The sequence below is a fragment of the Euprymna scolopes genome, chromosome 30 (genome assembly GCF_053919585.1).
Source record: "Euprymna scolopes isolate OS-2025 chromosome 30, ASM5391958v1, whole genome shotgun sequence".
In the NCBI taxonomy this organism is placed as follows: Eukaryota; Metazoa; Mollusca; class Cephalopoda; order Sepiida; family Sepiolidae; genus Euprymna; species Euprymna scolopes.
Genome location: NC_136511.1, coordinates 17746025 through 17770192, shown reverse-complemented (window position 1 = coordinate 17770192; position 24168 = coordinate 17746025). Strand labels below are relative to the sequence as shown.

The following is a 24168-nucleotide window of genomic DNA, read 5'->3' as shown; positions in this document are numbered from 1 at the left end:
AAAAAACCCTTGTTCAAAATTATTGGCACGGCTTTGTTTTTCTTTTAGTATCAGTATAATATCAATCAATTTCCGGTTTACGTGCTTTCTGAACTTTTTTATAGCCATATTATGCTTGTTTAACGCTAATTCAGTGAATAATTTTTTTCAGATAATTTTTAGATAGCGATTTATTTAAACTATTATAAGTGACTAAATTATAATTTTCAATCGCCATGGTTAAAACTAAGGAACACAGCGAAGACGTCAGGAAGCTTGTTGTAGCATGCCATACCAATGGGGAGGGCTATGATAAGATTTCAAAGAAGCTAAACCTTCCCAAATCCACTGTTAGAGCCATAATAAACAAGTTCAAATCGCAAGGCCACGTTATGAGTTTAGAGGGTAGAGGGAGAAAAAGGATTCTTTCCCCAAGAGATGAACGGAAAATTGTTCGACAAGTAAAACAAAACCCAAGGATCTCTGTTGGGGAGATTGTTGATGAACAGAGCACCTCTGGAGTGAATGTATCTCGACATACAGTTGGTAGAGTTTTGAAGAGAGCTGGTTTAAAAGCATGTCGTCCGAGAAAGACTCCCTTATTGAAGCCTATGCACCTGAAAGCAAGGCTAGCCTTTGCAAAACGTCATATTGATAAAGATGTTGCATTCTGGAAACGTGTTCTATGGACTGACGAAACGAAAATAGAGTTATTTGGCCATAATAAAGTGTCTTATATTTACAGAAAATCTGGCGAAGCTTTCCTGCCTAAGAACACCATACCCACAGTGAAGCACGGTGGAGGCAGTTTGATGTTTTGGGGATCCTTTGCTGCCTCTGGACCAGGGCGACTTGTTAAGGTCACAGGTAGCATAAAAAAGGAGGATTATGTTAAAATATTGGATGAAAACCTGAAAGACTCTGCTAAAGAGCTCTCACTTGGTCGTCGTTGGTGGTTCATGCAAGATAATGACCCAAAGCATTCGGCTAAACTGACTAAGAAATGGCTTGAGGACAATCATATTAATGTTTTGGAGTGGCCATCACAAAGCCCAGACCTTAATCCAATTGAAAATTTATGGAGAACATTAAAATTGAGGGTAATGCAAAGGAAGCCTAAGAATCTTATTCAATTGGAGGATTATTGTCAGGAAGAGTGGGCTAAAATTACTACTGAAGAGTGCAACAACTTGGTTGTAAACTATGAAAAGCGACTGAGGAAGGCTATACAATTGATTATTAAATAAATCGTGCCAATAATTTTGAACAAGGGTTTTTTGCAATTATGTTTGTTGTTCCTTTGTTATTTATTTTTTCTAAAATCCGATTGCTGCATCGGAAAGGCCAGTTAAAAATACATAATATACTTTGTTATTTTCTTTAATTTAATCCCTTTTTTAGAACTTATTAGACAAAATTTAACTTTTATTTTACCGTGCCAATAAATATGATCATCACTGTACATGCATACAAACACATACACATATACACAACGATATACACACACATACATACACATGCGCCCATATACACATAATCACATATATACACATTTTCACACACCTTCACATATTTATATACACTCACATATTCATATACACTCACACAAAACACGCTCACACACACACAAAATAGACTCACAAATACATATGAACGCATACACCCATATGCATGCAGACATAAGAACACATAACACACACACACACACGCACGCACATACACACACACACACACACACACACATTGCTGGCCATCTTGCTGTATTGCAGAAACTAGATTAAAAAAAATTAATTTTTAACATTTCTCATAAGTTCTATTTTTTTTTCATTTTCTTTATAGACGAATGCGTCTGCAGTTATCGAGGTCAAAAGCCACTCGAGGATCAGTGTTGATAGGATTGTCTGTTGATGACGAACAATACTATGAAAGGAATTGGAAACAGTGAATGGAATAGAAAAAAAAATGGATTACTTCAGAGAACAGCTCGACAAATATTTGTTTACATTGGACTTGAAGATGAGCATAATGTAGTTTGTGGTGAAGCATTGCTTGGCAATGAGTTCCACAGATGGAAAGTTATTGGATGGAAACTCTGTCCATGGAAATTTTGTTTTAAATACAAATTTTATTTTAAGTACAGATTTTATTTTAAATACACATTTAAATTTAACTACACAGACGAAGACAAAAATTTGATCTATCCATCTATATACTTTTTTTTCTGTTGAGTCAGTACTTGTAAAGGCTAAAAGCCACTTGAGGGTTTGGAATCTTGTAAACTCTAGCTCAGTTTACCAACATCTAGAAAAACATAACTGCCCTCCCCCGTTTTAATTAATAAAATGAAAATAATATAATAGAAAACTAATTGAAATTAATTTTTAAATACTCAAAGCTATAATTAATGCATACAAATATAATTACATATGAAACCAGTAGCAACATTTCAAATTAGCATCACATGATACACTTTTATCATGTGACGCTAATTCGGATTTCAATTGTTAATGTCCTTCCTGTAATTGCACGAATTTAAATTTTGAACTTAAGTATTATATATTAATTTTCTAGAGTTTTGAGAAAATTGTGATTTTATGACTTGGTAAATTAAAAAAGGATTAATTGCTCGGCCCAAGTACGAAGGGACGTTCAGTGAGTAATGCCCCTGACCAACTTCTCATATCAACAGAACAACGAAACTCGTCACAGTTATTAGTCTTTCTATAAATAAGAACCATCCAAAGTTATGGGGTTTTTTTTTTCATCAGTTGATGCAGCTCTGGAGAGTGTTTTTGTAGAACACCCTACTACAGCATGTCTCCGGAAATAAAGTCTGCATAATCTGGGAAACGCTTTATTTTCGAAAAACAACTTCATGGATGGGAAGAGGAGAGAGTAAAAAGAATACAAGGCCAGGAGAGTAGGGGTGATTGGGAGGGATTTCATAACCACACACCCATGATTTTATGACTTTATAAATTAAAAAAACGAATTAATTACTCAGCCTAAGTACGAAGGGACGTTCAATAAGCAATGCACCGGACTCATTTCTCATAACAGTAGCACAGCGAAACTTGTCAGAGTTATTAGTCTTTCTAATGTGAGAAATTACACGACTTAAATCGCGTCACTTCATTGGTTGATTGAATTAACGCATTGTTTTAATTACAGCCTTTCTCATTGGTTGATTTGAATTTTAACCTGTGCGAGCGTAGGCAAGTTTAAACTAAAAAATGTTCAGTCCAAGCAAATCCTTCATGCACGACAGACTCATTTCTATCTTCTTATTGATTTAAGAGCCTTTTGGCACCCAATTATTATGGTATCTTTAAGATAGTTTAACCTACTAAGGAAGGAGTTGCTTTCTTGACATAATATTGTCTTTCTAATCAGCAAAGAATGTTGATTTTGGATTTACCTCTTCGTCAGAATTCTCCGACTTTTTTCTATTGGAATGTTGATTAAGTGGATCCAAACTAAGAACTATTGAAAATTTTCACAGAAGATTTTTTATCAACCACTTCTCACCCAGTATTAACTACCAGGCTCGGAAGAGCGGCAAAATGACACAACATAATTTTGCGAACGAGAAGAACAGATGACCGGCTTTAATCAACCAGGTAAGTATGCTTTTCGTAGTCATGTCTATTTTTCACTCTGCCAGTTTCTAAACTATGTGAGAATAAAATAATAAAAATAGAAACTACCCACAGTTGCGGATTTTTCCAATCGTTTCATGCAGCTCTGGAGGTCAGAAGAGTAGGGGTGACCAGGAAGTATTTCATAGCTGCACGCCTATGCTTCTGATCTGGCAATATGCATGCTGAGGACCGGAGTGTTGTCTTGCAGGATGAGGCTACCTGTGCTGATCTTAAACCGCTTTTTGATTTTGATAGCTTTTCTGTGTTTCTTCAAAAGTGAAACATAATAGGTTCCTGTAATTGTATGACTCTTTGTCATCATTACCCTGTCTTGATCTCAGAAGACTGTAAGGATGAATTGACAAGCGGAGGGCTGCATCCTTGCCTTCTTTGGCGGTGGTGAGTCCAAGTGCTTCCACTACATTGACTGAGCATTCGTCTTTGGATCCAAGTGATAGACACAGATCACACCGTGTGTAATCAGTCTTTTAAAAAGCTTTGACTCATTTTCATCCATGAGCACTACAGCAATTCTCGCTTCTGAAAAGGTGTCAGCAACCTGGGAATCCACTTGGTAAACATCTTATCCATATACAGGAATGATAGTTTTTAATGACCCTGTACTAATCTTAATCTTTTGAGTTATTTATACAGCATAATCACGTTGACACACCAGTTCTCGTCAGATCACCAAAGTTAAGCAACCTGAGCCTGGTTAGTACCAGATGGGTGACCATTTGGGAATTCTAGGCACAGTATGTGCTCTCCGCTTATCTTGGCATTTGTTTCCAGTCGTCTTGTATATACACTTCACTTGCTACTGGTATTTAATAATGTCAACTCAAGAGAGGTGTGGTTGGAGATTGCACACCTCCTGCCACAAAAATTCCACATGCAGGCACCCCCTCGTGGGTATCCATAGACTGTCAAAGACTGAAGAAGCCTCCCCTGTATTTGACAAATAATCACTCATTGATCTTCCAAAATGACAGCTTTAAATTGACTGACTGATCAGTGGCAGAAGGGGAGGGATCAGATCTGCTTCCATGGATTTCCGACCACGTTTGAATTCACAAGGTCAGCATTTTACAAAGTCATAGGATGGGGCATCCATACTATATGTTTCTTTCACTTCATCAATCAACAAGCTCCATTTCACGCCTGAATCAGTTCAAACATCTCTAAATCAGAAACTACAACAAGTTCAGAGCTGTAATTTGATATATATAACCCATAGAGATATAAATCATTGCACGTGCAAAATTTCAGCTAGATTAGACAACAGGAAGTGGTTCAGAGGCGTTACTTATTGAACATCATTCATATAAAAATACTAAATGAAAGAATAGATTAAATTGAAATTATTTTATTTTTATTGAAATTACTTTATTTTATATATGACGTTTTTAGCTCAGGGAGAACTACGTAATTGAATCTGTGTATACTATTGCTAATTGTCTCCTTGTAATGTTACGCAACACGTTGTAGCCTCACTCACAAAGTAGACAAAGAGTAGAAAAGAAATACAACTGGCTTTCTTTTTTTTTTTTTTGTGCAACAACATTTATTTCCTCATTTTCGTGACTTCTCATTTCGGCTGTGACGTCATCCATATGATCATGCTCTCGAATGTCATCCAAGTCTCTAACGTGATCCTCTCTCGAAACATACTGCCACAAAACGGAATGTTCGAATAAGAGTTTATAATAGTTTCACAAACTGGGGAAAAAAATTCATAGGTCCCATCCAAGGAGATCAAACCACAGTGATATGAGTTCCGTAGAATATCGTCTGTAAATAGATGAACGCGAAACTTCACTTAATAATTGAATTCTAGCAGTTCAGGGAAAGAAACTATTGGAGTAGAAGGCCTTCTTACACCTAGGGATCTCTACCGTGAAGGGGTGGGATTTAGCTGCTTGTTGGGTTTGTCGGAGGTATTTACGTCTAGCGGGTACAAGGGCTTGTAATTCGTCAGAGCATTCACCATTAAAGTACTTGTAAAACAGGCAGAGGGATGCAATATTTCGTCGATGGGACAGAGGCTGAAGCCTAGATGACAGTTCAGGACCTATCAGGTTGGCGTCTCTCTTTTGTACTCTGTCCAAGAATGAGAGACAAGTAGCAGATGCACCAGCGCAAATGTGACAACAATACTCCATGCATGGGGGAATGGTGGCCTTGTAGAGGTACAGGATACTTTTAAATAAGAGTTCATATCAGTTTCCCAAACTGGGAAATAATCGAAATGTCCCATTTAAGGGGATTAAACCACAGGGATATGAATTCCCTAGAATATCGTCTGCAAACAGATGAATGTGAAACTTTACCTAATAATTGAATTCTCATGTACAAAACACATCTTTTAGCAAAAGCCCAACTGGAAACAAAATTTGGCGCCCAAACTTAAGCCTTGTAATGTTGTGTGAGACCCAACACGTTGTTGCCTCAGTCACAAAGCAGACAAAGAGCAGAAAAGAATTTCAACTCGCTTTTTCGACATCAACACCTTTAACGTGACCGTCTTCTCAGGTGTGCTTTTTATAGTCTTTTTTTTTTTTACCGTGACGTCATTTCACTCATGGCTCGGTATTTGCATGTAGGCGTCCGTGCTATGTTACACCCTACAATATATGCATACAAATATTCAATGCAAATGTGATACAAAAAAACAGTACTGTATGTGGATGACCCCCCCCCCTTCCTTGGGTTGAGCACTGCCGTAAATGTCTTTCACCCACTGATTAGTTTAGCAATTAAGCAAAGCCCGCTGCCTATTTGTTTATAAACAAACTATCAGCTATAGCACTGTTACGATTGGGCAGATATTTATTTTAAAGGCATTTGATGAATCATTTACGAGTACTGATTCTTAGTCCAGTGGTTAAAGCTGCCAACTATCAACGCGATGGTTATAGGTTCGATTCATGGCTGGGGAAAGGTGCTAGTCTAGCCGCACTGATGAGTATGATACAACGAAACAGTACTGTACTTGGATGACTATATATATATATATATATATATATATATATATATATGTCTATATATATTTCTGTGGAAATATGATTTTTTTCAATTATATTTTACCTTTTTTATATACCAATCCTTAATTTATGAAGCTCAATGTAATTACAGAAAATGGCGTAATAAAAAAATTAAATAAAAAATGATTGTAACTTCTCTTCCAATTTTCGGATTTTGTAATCATACCCAAATGCATTTTATTTTCTTTTGGTTGATTAATAGTTGCTATTTCTTCTGATGAGTTAAGGGCAGAATAGATTCACTGATGGATATAATAATTAAATGAATGATTTTGTGTTACGAAATAGTTACTGTAAAGAATTGTAAATATTAACATAATTAAAGGAATGAATTGTAAGATGGTCAACATCATGAAATTTGGAATGTAGACTTTTGTCATTTGTTATATATATATATATCATGAAACATAACCTATTGTAGTGGTGATGTATTGTAGAAACATATTTGCAAATAGTTGAAGAATGGTTCACCCATTCATAATACCTTTATCCCACTGTCTCCTCCCCCATTCGCCCGCTTTTCAGTCTCTTTTTCACCATATCCTTTTCTAAATCTCTCTCTCTCTCCTCCTTTCTCTCACTATACCTATCAGTCTCTCTCCGTCAGTTCCCCCCCATTCCCCTTTCTCTCTCTCTCTCTCCCCTCTCTCTTTCTCTCTCTCTCTCTCTCTTTCTGAATGATTATCCATTCACAAATCCAAGATTGAAGAATATAAAATGCCAGTGAAGCGATTACCAATCTAAGATAATAATCGATCCAAATTGGATTTAGAGAACGATTTTTATTGATGCCGTTAATCCCCACCTCTCATCTGCGATCGATCAAAACATTCAAACAGGTACAAATTCTGCAGTCGGGTGGTCGTGATGGTGGTGGTGGTGGTGGTGATGGTGGTGGTGATGGTGGTGGTGATAGGGCGTATAAATATCGTACTCTCTTCCTTTCACTCCCTTTCTTCCCTTCCTTCTCTTCCACTCCTAGCACTAACCTCCGTTTTCTTACGAAACACCCTTTTCTTCCTCTCTCCTCACCTCCTACCTTCCACTTAATCATCTTTCCCCCCACCCCACCCTCTTTCTTCCTTCCCCTTTTCCTCTCACCCTCCTCCTTCTCCTCTCATTTTTTTATTTGACTTTTTCTTTTTACCATTTTGTTTTTGTTGAGGATTGGAAGGAAGACATTCATCTGCTATCTCATGCAGTCCAACCAAAAGATCTTTTTAAGATTCTAAGCGCAACCCTTTATTTGAAATTGCTTGTATTTCTCTTGCACTTGGTTCACCCGGTACGTTTGCCAGGAAGATTTTGAAGTTCTTGTTCATGAGTCCGACTGCTCCTATAATTACTGGCATGATGGAGATCTTCCTAAGATTCCAGTTTCTTTTCATGTCGTACATGATCTTAGTATTTATCTTTTGTCCTCTAAGCTGTGTTTAACTCAGCATCATCGGAGACACTTACTTCTACTAAGGTTGTGTTGAGTTTGGAGAATGTTAGGGATGTTAGGATCATTGGATAGCATAGTAACAAGTAGAAACATTAAATTATTTACAAACGCTGTAGAATATCCGGCAATGTCTACCATGTTGCTTTTTCCTCTACTAAGAACTCTCTAGTCTTGTTAAGGATATTTACAGGGCGATAGCTCGTACTTTCTTTATTTAGAGTTATTTCCCCTTTTATCACTATAACTGGCTGCTTCTTTCTCCTTCTTGTCCCATATCACTATGTAAGGTTTAATAACTCTGTTTTTACATATGTAAGTGTAGGAATTGCAGAATCATAATGGATGGTGTATGACTTATTTCCAACTGTTTTTTTTTTTTTTCGGTAGGTTTTTCTAGGACTTGCTACAGCATTTGATATTTAATTTTTACAGTTTTTTCTCTGATTCTACAAATGGTTGTGATTAACAAGGTATTTGTTTTTAACCCTCTCCCCACACAGGTTTAAATTCAAATAAATTCAAAACTCAATTAAAAAAGAAAATTTTATAGAAATCGCTCCAGACAAGGTGTGAAGCCATCTGATGTAAGGAGCTAACATAAACAAAAGATGATTAGACAGGAGATGGTTATTGACCTTAGTCTTTAAAAGACTGTAGGTAGGAGGAAAACAGTGAGCAGGAAGAGAGTTCCAGAATATTGCAGTTAACCTGTATTACAACGAGGTATCAAAACAGCATATTGATAGCGATTTCTAGGCCAACGAGTCAAACGAAGCAGGGAAAAAATGTCAGAATAAATAATAGTAAAAGACCGAGACTAGTAGCATCACGTCTGTAAGAGGAAGGTTGCAGAAAAAAAGAAGGGGGGGGTAATCAAATCACAGACAAATTTCGGCACAGAGATTCACCAGCCCAGACAACAATACATGTTTTGATAATAGATTTGCAAAGATATAAAAAATAGCTTCAGGTATGAGAAAATCTTCTTTTTCCTCATTTTGGAACAATCATTCACGTTTTTGTTTTATTTTACTTCAGTGAAGTTCTCAGAAATCAAGGGGCCCACGACCTGGGGCTAACACTTGAACTCTATATGAGATACATAGATATTCGAATGTTCCATTTAAGTTCTTTATCTCTCAAAAACTAACTTAGTAAAGAAGTTGAGAACATAATTTTCCTCTCCCCAATGAACCATTTTCATACGTTGTATTATATCTTTTATTTTGGTCTCTTGGTCTTACTGGATTCCAGGACATGAATTTATCTAGTCTGGTGGAATATCCAGCGTCGTGCTGTTACTTGGAGTAACATCACTTGGAGAAGGTGCACTATTTCTCAGAAAAGCTAATGTGGGTTACCCATAGTGATGAGATCTTATTTGGGCAGCGAATACTATGTGATTTTGAATATTTGGTCAGGGTTTACTTCTAGTGGAAAAAGTATTCTCATGCCAGGTTGTTCTGACAAACCCCTGTACAGAGAGACCTTAGACACTCGAGGACAGTGTCTAGTAGGCATTCAGGTTCCTCCTATATGGTTGACTATTTTAAAAAACTGATTACATATAATGATAGAAGATTATCGAGACACAGGAATGGGTATGTTTGACCTGTCAGAACGGTGGTTCATTAAAATTGTGGGGTCTGCGTTCGCACCTAGTCCACAAAGGACAGTATCTAGTAGGCATTCAGTGTGAATTCAAGTTTATCTCCCTTATGGAAACCAACATGAGCTGCAAAGTATCTGGAATTACGTAGCTCAAATCTGTTGCCAAGGTTGCTGGAAAAATTATGGGATCATTCTATCAATCTAGTAGATATCACTGCTGATGCAATTCTCTACCATAGTGTGAGCTAAAGCAACCCGGAAGCACATATAGGGTAAGTTAGGATCTTCCTTGGAGATGTCCCTACCACATGGAAAGTTATCCCTAATATAGGCACATATTCCATGCCCATGGTGATCTTGGGGGTCAGATTTAGAAGTTAAGTTAGATCTGGCATCAATTGAAATGAATAAATGAGGAGACTCCATGTTTTGACAAGCTTCTGAGCTTGACCTTTTACTCCTGATCTGAAATGGAACACACATATCAAATCTGTTGCCAAGGTCGCTGGAAAAATTATGGGATCTTTCTATCGATCTAGTAGATATCTCACTTCTGATGCAATTCTCTACCTATATAAGAGCCAGGTACGTCGAAGGATGGAGTATTGTTGCCACATCTGGGCAGAAGCTGCTAGAAAGACCTTATCCTGGCTTGACATAGTTCAAAATAATCCAATCTATTGTCCCCCCTTGCCAAACTTTCACGAGAAACACTTGTCTAGCTGAAACTACTATCAATAATTTCCTCCAAACTTTATCCCTGCTTAAACCCAAATGTAGATTCCATGAACAAAGCTTCTTTATTAAATCTGCACGCCTGTGGAACTCTGTTCCATTTGCCTGCTTTCCAGCTGACTACAATTTGGTTGTCTTGAAGTCCAACATGAACAAATTCTTAATGAACCGTTCCCCTTAAGTCATCCAATTTACCAAATTTCCACTAATAATGATCACTACGATATTGTCCCATTGACTACCGTACACTCATTAACCCTTATCCTCGAGTGGCATCCAGGCCTTGATAAGTGATGATTTCTATGTAAAAAAAAAAAATATAAAATAAATAAAAAATAATACAACGGAGATACTTAGCTTTATGCTTCTTCTTTTATTATTTTTTCGATTTACCGTACAATCTTTTTTTTTTTTTTTATGAAAATCGAAAATATTAATGCAAGTTCCAAAGTTATCCACGAGCGCTTTTAGTTTTTGATCGATTTTTAATCGATTTTTTATATACTTTTTAACCTCCCATCACTCGATACAATTTATTGCGTACTTTACTTTTTACTTTTTTATTTTCCATTTTCGCTCCTGCTCACTTTCACCTCATTACCTTCATGAGTTCCACCCGACGATGATTCGCAGTCGGATTGAAAGCGCTCGTGATAACTATGGAATGTTCATTAATATTTTCGACTTTGGTATCAAAAAAATTATACGGAAAACCGAAAAAGATTTTTTAAAATGACTAAGCTCAGCATTTGCCCCACCCCCACCATTCAGCCCCCAAAGTCCCCAGGGAACGTCAAATCCTGGTGAAAATGAACAAACGATGCAGTTTTAGGCCTTAACATATGTAAATTTGAGTTCTGCATCATGCAAAAAAAGAACATTTAACTTTGAGTTCAGCACCATGCAAAACTGCTAAATACACATACACAGAAAATTTTGGACAAATATGGTAAAATAGCCCCCAAAATGGAGTGTTTTTATTAGCCCTAAAAGAGCCCCTGGGGCATACCCAAGAGTAATCGCGAAGTATAGACAAACAAAATTATATAGAAATCAGTTAGTTACAACTTTTCAGAAAGTTTTATAAAAATCCAAGGCATCAATTTTTTTAATAAGCACAAAAGTGTCAATTTTACCCATTTCAACCCGAAAGGCACCCCTAGAAGGGCAACCGGAGTTTTCCCGTAAAATCCATTCTGTTACTTTTTCACTCATATCATGTTTAATGTTTGTGCAAAGTTTCAAAAAATTCCAAGGCATAGTTATTGAGAAAAGTGTGGACAGACAAACGGACAATGGTGAATATATTAGAGAGGAAGGCCCGAAACGGTGCGTATTCTCTCCTGATGACCAAATATTATCTATAAGACGAAATACCTCCAAACATGACTACATAAAGTTTTAAAAGATATGCTATGAAATACTCCACCCCCCCCAAAAAAGCACCATCCTATAAAAGTTAGACGAGGAAAGCCCTAGAAAGGCCCTTTATCTCTCGCTTAACATTAACTTTATCCGAAAAGAAAACCGCTAATAAACATCAGTATATACAAGCCTATAAGGTAAGCTGTTTCTCTCAAATACAACATCTTCTGTTGTTCGCTTACTTCATAGCGAGTTTCTACTACTGTTCCGTTCCAGTAGTAATTTTTATCCTCTCTCTCTCTCTCTCTCTCTCTCTCTCTATATATATATATATATATATATATATATATATATATATATATATATATATATATATATATATATATACGTTTTATTTTTTATTATCGTATTTTTCTGTTAAGTTACATTATTGTTTCGGCTAACAGAAAAATACGGTAATAAAAAATAAAACGCATATTTGCTCTACAACAGTATTGAGCACTTCAGGTTGGTTTTTATTAATTACCATTTCTACTATATATATATATATATATATATATATATATATATATATATATATATATTATATATATATATATATTTTATATATATATATATTTTATATATATATATATTTTATATATATATATATATATATATATATATATATATATATATTTTATATATATATATATATATTTTATATATATATATATATTTTATATATATATATATATTTTATATATATATATATTTTATATATATATTTTATATATATATATATATTTTATATATATATATATATATATATATATATATATATATACACACACAATTATCTAGTGTTTCCTTTTCAGATTAAATGTTTTTAACTCATTTCAAAGTGTTTTTTAACATGTTCTATTAACTGTTTGCTCGTATATATGTGTGTGTGTGTGTGTGTGTGTGTGTGTGTGTGTGTGTGTGTGTGTGTGTGTGTGTGTGTGTGTGTGTAAAGATGGTAAACATATCAGTAAAAATAAAGGTAATGTTATAGAATCATTCCGGTCTCCGATCAGGTGTCCTTTTTCGATAGTCCTCACCCATAAAGATTGTGATTTCGAAAAAAAAAAAAAAAAAAAAAATGTAGTAATTTGCTTGTTACGTCATATGACGTCAGTAGGGAAATCCCTCTGAAACCCTAACCCTAACCCTAATCTTCGCGACCAGAGTGATTCTATCACCACCCCCCCTCCCCCACAGACACACGCATACAAAAATCACGTATTTTTTTTTTTTTTTTTTTTTGTGTTTTGCTAGGTTTTCACTTTCAACGACTGTAGTCTAATTGTTATAATCGACTTTTGGCTGTTATCGTGACTCGTTAAATTTGATTTTATCGAGCCAATATGGTCAGCCATGGGGATTAATATATACGCACGCACAAAAACAGAAGCTTTATTTGTTTGTGTTAAGTGAAATTAAGTTAATCTATTTTATGTTCGTAGCAACTCCCTTTCTTTTTCTTTATTCTCTCCCCCCTCTCCCTCATTCTTCCCCTTCTCTCTTTCTTTCTATTCTCTCTCCCCTCTCTCTTTCTTTCTATTCTCTCTCTTCCTCTCTCTCTCTCTCTCTCTTTCTATTCTCTCTCCCTTTCATTCTCTCTCTTTCTATTCTCTCCCTGTCTGTCTCTGTCTGTCTGTCTGTCTGTCTCTGTCTCTCTCTCTTTATATATATATATATATATATATATATATATATATATATATATATATATATATATACATACATATATATATATATATATATATACATATATATATATATATATGTATATATATATACATATATATATATATATATATATATATATATATATATATATATATATATATATATATATATATATATATATATATATATATATATATATATGAATCTTACATTAATAGCGGTTATAATAAAGCTAAGTTAGCGTTTTTATTATGTGAACAATCCCGGACAATACTCAATTGTAATTGTCTTGCTAACTATTTTGTATTTCTTTCTACCACCCCCTCTCTATATATATATATCTTTTCTTCTACAATGTCTCTTTCTATCCCTCTTTCTCTTCCCCTATCTCTTTCTTTCTCTCTCTCTCTCTCTCTCTCTCTCTCTCATCAGTGTCTCCTTTATTCTATCTCTCTATAAATTGTTCTTTCCTTCTTCCTTCTTCTGTCTATCTACCTCCCACCCCTCTCTCTAACGTTTCGAATAAAAAACATAATTTGATGTTTTGATTTCACGAACGTCAATAAGAAAAAGGTGATTCAGTCAACATTCTGAATGATGCGATTTGTGGCGAAAGAATGAACTGCTAACTGTAATAGTTACAGGTACCCGACATCATCATGGGTGCGTATATGAGTGTGGGGGGTGGGCATAAGCAACGAGAAAATATCCAACAAGTGCACGTTTTTGTTCGGGTGTTGTTTTTTTAGAAAGCGAATTTTTCTTTTCATATGTTGGTTGTGATTTTTTTTTTATTATCCGCTCGAATTTCGACCTTACCAGTTTTATGTTTTATTGTCCAAATAAATAAATTAATAAATAAATTAATAAATAAATTAATAAATAAATTAATACATAAATAATAAATAAATTAATAAATAAATTAATAAATAAATAATAAAGATAGAATGAAAGAAAGAAGAATGAAAGAAAGAAGAACGAAACAAGAAAAGGAAAAAGAAAAAGACAGAAAAAATATGAAAGAAGAGAAGACGAAAAAGAGAAGAAAAAGAAAAGGAAAAAGAAAGAAAAATAAGAAAGAAAAGAAAGGAAAAAAGAAAAAGAAAGAAACGTATATTTCGTATTTGTGTGTAGTTTCACTTTGCCTCCGTTTTGCGAGTTGCGCGTGTACACCCCCCCTCCTTTTTTTTTTTTTTTTTTTTTTTTTTTACGTAACTACTCTTTACCTTATTTAGGCAGCTCTCCTGTGGGGGTGGGATTTTATGACCACTAAATACAGTCATTCTTTCTATTTCTATGCCCCCCCCTCATCATAAGGACACGATGTGACAAAAGGTCAGGTTTAAATGTGGGTTAAGCCTCAAGAACGACAAGAACGCCCAAAGCAAGCCTATAAACATAGCTTGAATCGGACACCTTTCAGTATTGTCCGGTTGGGGCGCCTACGGCGATTGCCGATACCCGACCTCTCGTAACAAAAGAGGCGAAGAAGGGTACTAACCCTCACCCCTTGTCCCGGAAATGTATCTTGAAATCCAACAAATTTAACCGTCGTTGACGAAAAGGTTATTCATTAATTTGCCGGCCTCTACACGAGGACCCGATGTGATACAAGTCTCTACCTTTATAAAATACCTATATGTTTTGATATTTATAGCTACAGAAATCGCTCCTAAATTGATTGGTACTTGTGCAGTTTTCAAACCGTGTTGAAATAATAACGTTATTATTTAGAAAACCATTCTTAACATGGGGGGAGTAACTATTCTGTACTTTCTCCTAACAATTTAACAAACAAAAGATACCGTAAAAATTGTATTTAACTTGAAAATCCTAGTGAAAAAAAAAGCACGGTCTGTAAACTGCACAAGCTTCAACTAATTAACCGATCATTATGAATTTTGTGATCAATTTTTTTTTCTAATATTATTAGAAAATAAATGATTGAATATTATAATCCGTTAAAGGTTCAGTCTGTGTTTGTCCGTTTCTTCCCGCCATACACCAGTTACATAACAAACACAATTGTTATGGGTTAGGAGTTCAAATGTGAGCTATATTCAGTTTAATGTACAGGGGGACAGAAACCTTTAATGAAAAATTTAAATATCTCGAATTTTTTTGTGAAACCGATAAGTGTTAGACGTCAATTAATGGGTTTGTATTACTGTACACATAGATTCGAAAAAGTTGTCAAAAAACAAATATATAACAAATAAATGTTATCAAAGGCAAGATAAGTTACTTTTCTACCAAACTGGATATATTTTTCGTGTTTTTATTAAATGTAACATGTTTATTCAGCTCGAAAAACATACAGTGTTTACCGATGTATTGGAAAATTCAAGATGGCGTCTGATTCTCTCTTTAACACGGTAAGTTTGGGAAAAGGTGTTATAAAAAAAAAACTGGATAAAATACTGTTAAAAACTCGCTCAATATATGTTACCGTGACATAGGTTGACATATATTCGGCGGTTTTTTTAATAGTATTTTGTTTAGTTTTTTATTTATAACACCTTTTCCCAAACTTACCGTGTTAAAGAGGGAGTGAGGCGCCATCTTGAAGTTTCCAATACATCGGTAAACACTGTATGTTTTTCGAGCTGAATAAACATGTTACATTGAATAAAAACACGAAAAATATATCCAGTTAGGTAGAAAAGTAACCTATCTTGCCTTTGATAACATTTATTTGTTATATATTTGTTTTTTGACAACTTTTTCGAATCTATGTGTACAGTAATACAAACCCGGCCTCCCATATGAACATTCGAATATTTCAGATTTGCATTAAATTTGATCAATGATATCTTAATTTTAATCTTCGTACTGAGGCATAAAAGTGGTGCAAAACTGGGTCGATGCCTCCATTCAGTCTATAGAAACAATGGATACTTCTGTAAGAGCAGCTGCACGTGTAATTGTGAGGCACGGATTGCGCAATTCCAATCACATCGCTCCTGAATCACCACTCCTTGAGTCCAGTGGCAAGGGAAGCGCAAGAAGACTGAGTAGAAACAATGCCGAGATAAACAGAGAGAGAGCACAGTCAGCACTCACCTGGAATTTCCAAATGATCACCCATTTTAGTAATGGCCCGGTTCAATGTTGCTTAACTTCGATCATCTGACAACGTGTCAACGTGATTATGCCGTATATAAACCTGAGAACTTATGTAGAATCACAGCCTTCGTAATATTACAGAGGGCGGTGGTAGAATACGGACCGTGCTGAAATAAACGGTTTGTAAATATTCCTATACCTAACAATTTGATAAACAAACATATACAGTAAAACTTCAATTTAACTTGAAAACCATATCAATAAATAAATAAATAAAAATAAATAAAGAGTTCGTAATCTGCAGAATTATCTTAAACTATTTTTTTCGCGGGGAATCAATTTTACCTGTCCCGTAACGGGTATTATTCTAGTTTCCTATGAAAAAAATTGTCTGGCCGTGCCTGTTAAGTACTTCAAGCGACAGGTGAAAATAAATTTATTTTGGAGGAAAGTAATCCCTGGGAGGGAAGATGTCATATTAAGAACAGGATAAAAAAGGTAGTATACTCTTATCCTGGTTCGAATTCCACATAAAAATATAATTTTTCTATGTCGTTCTCACTTGTGTGTTAACCCGTGGCCTTTCGTTATAAAGACGGTCTTGGTTAACCCTACGGACGTAACTAGCCACCAAAATCTGTGACGTCACTGTGACCTAAAATCATGGCGTGTGTTGCGTTTTGTTGCTTCTGTTTCTTTTTAGTGTGTCAAGCAAAAATGAGGGCTGCGTTGTGTGTGTCATATAATTGTAGCAAGTGTGTAAAATGAATTGTGTGTAGTAGCAGTAGTTGAACACTAGCGTTTATTATTATTATTATTATTATTATTATTATTATTATTATTATTATTATTAATAATAATAATAATAATAATAATGGCAAGCATTATTACTAACTATTATGATTACTATTATTATTTTTATTAATATTATTATCATTATTATTATTTTTTATTAATATTATTATTATTACTACTATTATTATTATTACTATTATTATTTTATTATTATTATTATTATTACTATTAACTATTATTATTACTATTAATAATAATGGCAAGCATTATTACTTATTACTATTATTATTTTTACTAATATTATTATTATTACTATTATTATTTTTATTCATTATTATTATTATTATTATTATTATTATTATTATTATTATTATTATTATTATTATTATTATTCACTAGTAACTTTCACACAGGCCATAAGAATAGTATTTTAAACTATTATTATTATTGTTGTTGTTGTTATTATTATCAATATTATTGTTGTTGTTATTATTATTATTATTATTAATATTATTGTTATCGTTGTTGTTATTATTATTGTTGTTGTTGTTGTTGTTGTTGCAGTTACAATATTATCATCGTGTTGATGTGTGCGTGTGTGTGCTTCTTAGACGCGCGTCACAAGCAATGTCTTTTTTTCCGCTATTTTGTGATTCGCGACTTACAAGCGGTTCAGTTTTTCTTCGTTTTATTTCTTTATTTAATATATCTTACCAAAACTAAAAGAGCGGGTATAAAAATATTTTATATATATACATATATACATATATATATATATATATATATATATGTATATATATATATATATATATATATATATATATATATAAAAAATATTTATAACAGATGTTTGTTTATGTTTTCAACAGATAAATTTTGTGTGTGTGTGTGCGTGTGCGTGTGTGTGTGTGTGTGTGTGTGTGTTCGTGCCTGCGCGGTGTCAGACATGGATTTTGTTGCGCGCTTTTCATGAAAATATATTAAAGAAAAATCAAATACATTTTTTTTTTTTACTTTTACTTTTATTTTTTTTTTCATCAAACAAACAGATATTCAAACTTGAGAATAAATTTTCACCTTGAACAAATAAACATAAATATTTAAAATTACACACGTAAGATGGTTGTAAAAAATATTTAAAAATGAAAGTAAAAAAAAGAAAAATATTTCAAAAATAAAAGTAAAAAAAAAAAAAAAAAAAACCTACCTGATTCTACTGTGGGTTCTATAAAAACAATCCATTCTTACAAAATGTTTGATCGTTAAATTGTTGCTTTCGTAAATCCGTTTTTGTTCTTTAAAGGGAATAATTTACAAAAATAAAATCCTTTATTTCTCGGTTTCTTCATGTTTTCCGCAGTTTTACTTTGCAAAAATCGCAAATTTAATCCAAACGTGAATGAATTTGGAGCGAAAATAAAATTTTAAAATGTATTTACAGCGAGTTTTTTTTTGTTGTTTGTTTGTTTTTTTAAAGGAATTTTCTTTTTCTTTTTTTAAATAAAAAATGAAAGAAAGAAACAACTTCAAGGAAAATAAATTCTTAGAGAAAATAAAGATTTAATTTTTTTTTTTTTGCTCCAAAAAATAAAATTAAAGAAAAAACAAATAAAAAAGTTTGTTTTTATTTTTTTTATTTGTTTTTCTTTGATTTCTTAAAAAATATTAAAGAAAACGAAGAAAGGGAAATCGTCCGGTTTTTGTTGAAATGATGTTAGAATGAAATTACTATGAAAGCTTTTTCTCTGCTTCTTTTTTTCTTTTTTCTTTTCCACTCTCACTCTTTCTCCCCCTCCTTTAATCTCACCACCTCATTCCTCTTCCTTTAATCTCCCCCTCCTTCTTTGCCACTTTCTTCCGCTTCCTCCTCCCCCCCTTTCTCTCTCTTTCTCTCGTTTCTTGGAGTAGCTGCTGCTGATTATTCCAAGACAACAACGCGAAAATCCCCCCCCCCCCCGCCACAATTACATCTTTTTTTTTTTTTTTTCTTGTTGAATATTTCTTCGCTTATTTTTCCTTCTTCCGGGCTTACAATGAGACCAAGACTCCCAGGAAAACCAAAATATCCTCGGACCCTCTTCCTCTTCATTCATTCCCAACCCATTAAAAAAAAAAGGGGGTCGCGAAAGACAATTTATGCGATTTCTTTTTATTTAAGAAGCCAACGGTTCTGTCTGCAGGTTGTCCATTTGGATGTTGTTCCTATTATTTGCAATTTTTGCGTCAATTGATAAATAAAATTAAAGGTGATCGATTTTTTTTTTTTTTTGTAATATGTGGATTTAAGCAAAAACATCTGTACTTATTTGTCGTGTTGAAAATAGTAATATATCAAAAAATTACGAAATTTCATCGAGTAGAAAATTATGCAAAATTAAAAATGTTTTGGTATTTTTTTACGACCTGCCCCAGCGTAATATAAACACCCCCAACCACCCCAAGTTAAGAACAGCTTTCACGGTTGGAGGGTGTTTATTCCGAAAGCCGTTCTTAACATGGAGAAATAGGTGTATCAGAATTTTGGGGGAATTTTTGACACCCCTAACAGAAAACTGCGAATAAAATACGAGGGGTGTGCAATAAGTAATGCCCCTTACCCACTTCCCATACCAGTAGAGCAACGAAAATTGGCACAGTTATTAGTCTTTCTCTACAAAGGAACCAGCCAGAGTTATGCATTTCTCCCATCGTTTGATGCAGCTCTCGAGACCGTTTTTGTAGAACACCCCAAGTTGGTCCTCCAACCACGACGTGACTTCAGAAATCAAGGCTGCATCATCTGGGAAACGCTTCCCTTTCAAAAACAACTTCATGACTGGGAAGAGGTGAAAGTCAGAAGACTGTGAGCATGACCTTGCCAGTGGAGGGCTGCACCCTTGCCTTCTTTGGAGATCGTGAGTCCAAGTGCTTCCACTGCATTAACTGGGCTTTGGTCTCTGGATCATAGTGATGGACCCAGGTTTCATCCTATGTAATCAGTCTTTTGAAAAACTTTGACTCATCTTCTTGGCACATCTCCAAATTCATCCTCGAGCACTCAACGCGTTCTCGCTTCTGGAATGGTGTGAGCAACCTGGGAATCCATCTGTCAGACACCTTATGCATATGCAAATGGTCATGAATGATAGTTTCCACAGACTCTGTACTAATCTTGACATCTTGGGCTATTTACCGAATAGTAATACGCCGATCTTCCAAAATGCCAGCCTCAACTTGATGGACAGATGCCTCATTAATGGCAGAAGGGGGGGAACCAGGTTTGGGCGCTGTTTCCACAGACTTCCGGCCATGTTTGAATTCACGATGCCAGCGTTTTATAAGGTCATATGATGGGGCATTATCACCATAAGTTTCTTTCATTTCATCAAAAGTCTCCTGTGGTGTGCGTCCTTTCAAATACAAAAACCGAACACGGATCACTGCTCGACATTCAACAGGCTCCATTTCACACCTGACTCAGTTCAAACACCTGTAAAACAGAAACCACAATTAGTTCAGAGCTGTAATTTGCCACATAACTCGTAAAGATATAGGTCATTGCACATGCAAAATTTCAGCTAGATCAGACAACTGGAAGTGGATCAGTGGCATTACTTATTGCACGCCCATCGTATAAAGAAAAAACTCATAATTTCTCTTTTTAAAGTGGGTTGTTTATTTTCGTTATGGAATATACTTCCAAAATAAACTATTAAAGTTGTTTAAAAAATAATGGAAATATTATTTTTTAATTTTTAAAAAACAGTGTTTACAAAGTGCCAGCGCGCCTTCATTCAGCCATTTTTTTTTTACGTAATGAAATCAATTGAAATTTACGAGTTAAATATTTTTCAATTTTTAAACTTTAAAAATCTATCAAAATTTTTCTATTGGTTCAATTTTTACGATATTTTCAGAGTCAATGTGAAATTTTATGCTCTTTCCAATAAACCAAATATAATATTTAGACAAACGTTTTTTTTTTAATTCACCCCCCCTCCATTTTCAAATCTCTATTAAAATTTAAATAATTAATTTACTCACCAAAATTTTATAAATCACAAATTGAAGATAAAAGATCAATAAATAAAATATTCTAATTTAAAACAAAAAAAAGAAGTGTTTTTATTGAAATTTACCTGTAAAGTCCAAAGTGTAAAACCTTTTTTTTTTTAAACCACGTTGATTTTTTTTTTTTTAGTGGAAGCTTATGTTATCAACCAAATATCGGACGCTTACGACAATTTTTTCTATTTCATTCACATTTTTTTTAGATAATTAAAAAAAATAATTCACTCGATAAAGAAGAAATAAAATATATTAATCAAAAACACATGTATTTCATTAAGAGAATAAAAAAAAATCGGTAGAGTTGGTTTATTGTTTAACAGCAAAAACTTATAAGTGAATGTGTTCATTTTCAACTAAGGAGACCCCAAAATACTAATTTTGGTTTACAGCACACAATAGAAAGAGACATTAATCGTGACCTTTTGAAGCCACCGGAAGATAAATGCGAAGAAAATCAGAAAATTGTCTCCCTTTATTTGAACAGGGAAAAACATCTGAGTTCGCGTTTTTTTGTAATCCTTGTTTAAAAAAGTATTTTATTTAAAAAGGACATGGAATATAAGTATAAATATTGATAAATTCTTAACAATAAACAATGGAAGTACCCATTGAATAGTATTTTTTATAGGTAAGTGATTTTTTAAATTTATATATATTTTTATAATCGAACTAAGTAAAATTTTGTTGATTTTCTTTAAATCTTTTTTAAAGAAAACCGATTTAATAAAACAAATATTACATAATTTCCTATTAAACCTGTTATTTTTTTAAAATTTGGTCTTTGCTTCTTTGATTAAAAAAAATTAGGGTTTGAATTACATTTTTCAAATAGTTATAAGCTTCGAAAGACAGTATGTCTAAATATTCCAGTGTTTACCACGAATTTTTAATGGCGATTTCTGACACTGATAATGGAGAGGTTGGGGTGTTTATAATACGGTTGGGCATGACATAAAAATTTACCAATGTTTTTTTTACGGAAAATTGGGGGGGGGATTAAATTTTCCCTAGATGTGAATTTTCCCTAGATGTGAACACTTCGAAGATTGCGAATTTAGGGGACATACTTATCTCCCTTTTCTCCACTTTAAGGGCCGACATTTTGTTTTACTAAAAACACAATAACTAACCACGCGGGATCACAGAAATACCTGGATTAGGACCCAGGTGCGGAGCAAACCCTCTCAGGGCTGATGGACCCAGTAGATCTTCCCAGATCACCTGTCACTAAATCAAAGGGGAAGGAGGCCTCTCCAGTCTTGGATGACAACCTTCCTAGAGCTGGTGACACAAACAAATTACCGGTCTACAAACCTAAATTGCTTAAGGAGTAGATAGGCTCTGTCTATCGCCCGCTTCCATACTCCTTTACCTATTAGTCAGGCGCAGAGACACTATCACAGTGAATTGACAAAACACTTAGTGGTAGATCTTGTTTCTTGTCTAGGACAATGAATGTCGTTTTCCCCACTCCCACTACCACACATGTCTGTGCAATTAGATTGGGGTGACCTTCTTCTGATGGGCTGAGGGTACCGGATTGACAGTTCCTGGCTGCTGTTTCTGACTGATAGTACAGGAACCCTACCTCTTTGGTAGCACTTAGAGCGGCTGCTCCATCAATAGTTGTATAATATCGGGATGTTTGTAGTGCCATGTCGCGCATGGAAAGGGACCTTGCACTCATCCCCGATGGGCTTTCCTGAGACCACAGTCCTAGTTGAAGAAAGGTCAGCTAATGGTCTACTTGTGTTGCATGTCTGATATACCCTGCATAACCTCTTGTTCAGCTCCCCCTTACCTAACTGAAATTCTTTAAAAACATGATGACAGTACAATAAAAAAAAAAATAAGCTTAAACCAGGCCTAGGGACAAACAAATCCAATTTGCCTCCTCCCTTGAGGTTTGCATTCACTAACATCCGTGGACTTAGAACTAATTTAGCTGATGTTGAAGCATTTCTCCTAACAAATACCCCGGGTATCTTAACACTAAACGAGACTAACCTACACTCCTCCATCCCCTCTAACTACTTTAACATGCCTGGCTACCTCCCACTATGCCGTAAGGACTCTGACAGACATATGCACGGACTTGGAGTCTACATTCGTAAAACCCTCCCCCTGACTAGAGAAACAAACCTAGAAACGGACGATCAAGCCTTTATGTGCTTTAGACTAAACATACAACATAACATAAGCTACTTTTATTTTCTCTACCACTCTCCCTCGACCCAGGACTGCACCATAATAAACAAAGTCTCTGACAGCATAGACACAGCACTCTCCCTCGACACTAGCACACAAGTACATGTATTTCGTGACTTTAATGTTCACCACAAAAACTGGCTTGGATTCTCTACTCACACAGATGCAGCGGGCAGCTCAACACATAGCTTCACTATATCTCACTCCCTATCACAAATGGTTACGTTTCCAACCCGTTTCCCTGACCAGCAAGAACAACACACGTCACTTCTAGATCTGTTTCTGACATCAGTTCCCGAGGATTGTATAACAAATGCTGACCGCCCACTCGGGAATGCTGATCATGCTGTGATAATGGTCGAAATCGCCCTAAACTCTAGACCCAAAACTGAAGAGCCAGTGCTCAAAACAACGAGATATTATAAAAAGGCTGACTGGGAAGCCATCAGAGATCTTATCAGAGATGCCCCATGGGGAAATTTTTTTCTGTTCCTGCTGAACAATGCGCAAATGA

At 34.6% G+C, this 24168-nt stretch overlaps 1 protein-coding gene across 1 annotated transcript in view; it reads right to left on the bottom strand.

Moving 5' to 3' along the window:
* LOC145254682 (monocyte to macrophage differentiation factor 2-like) overlaps positions 1-19163 on the bottom strand; it is a 172600-nt gene extending 153437 nt beyond the window's left edge. The window contains exon 1 of the mRNA XM_080113331.1: positions 18604-19163. Within this exon, the coding sequence (XP_079969457.1) occupies positions 18604-18638 (35 nt within the window). The 5' untranslated portion in view covers positions 18639-19163. The remainder of the gene's footprint in view (positions 1-18603) is intronic.
* Between the last annotated feature and the right edge of the window lie 5005 nt (positions 19164-24168).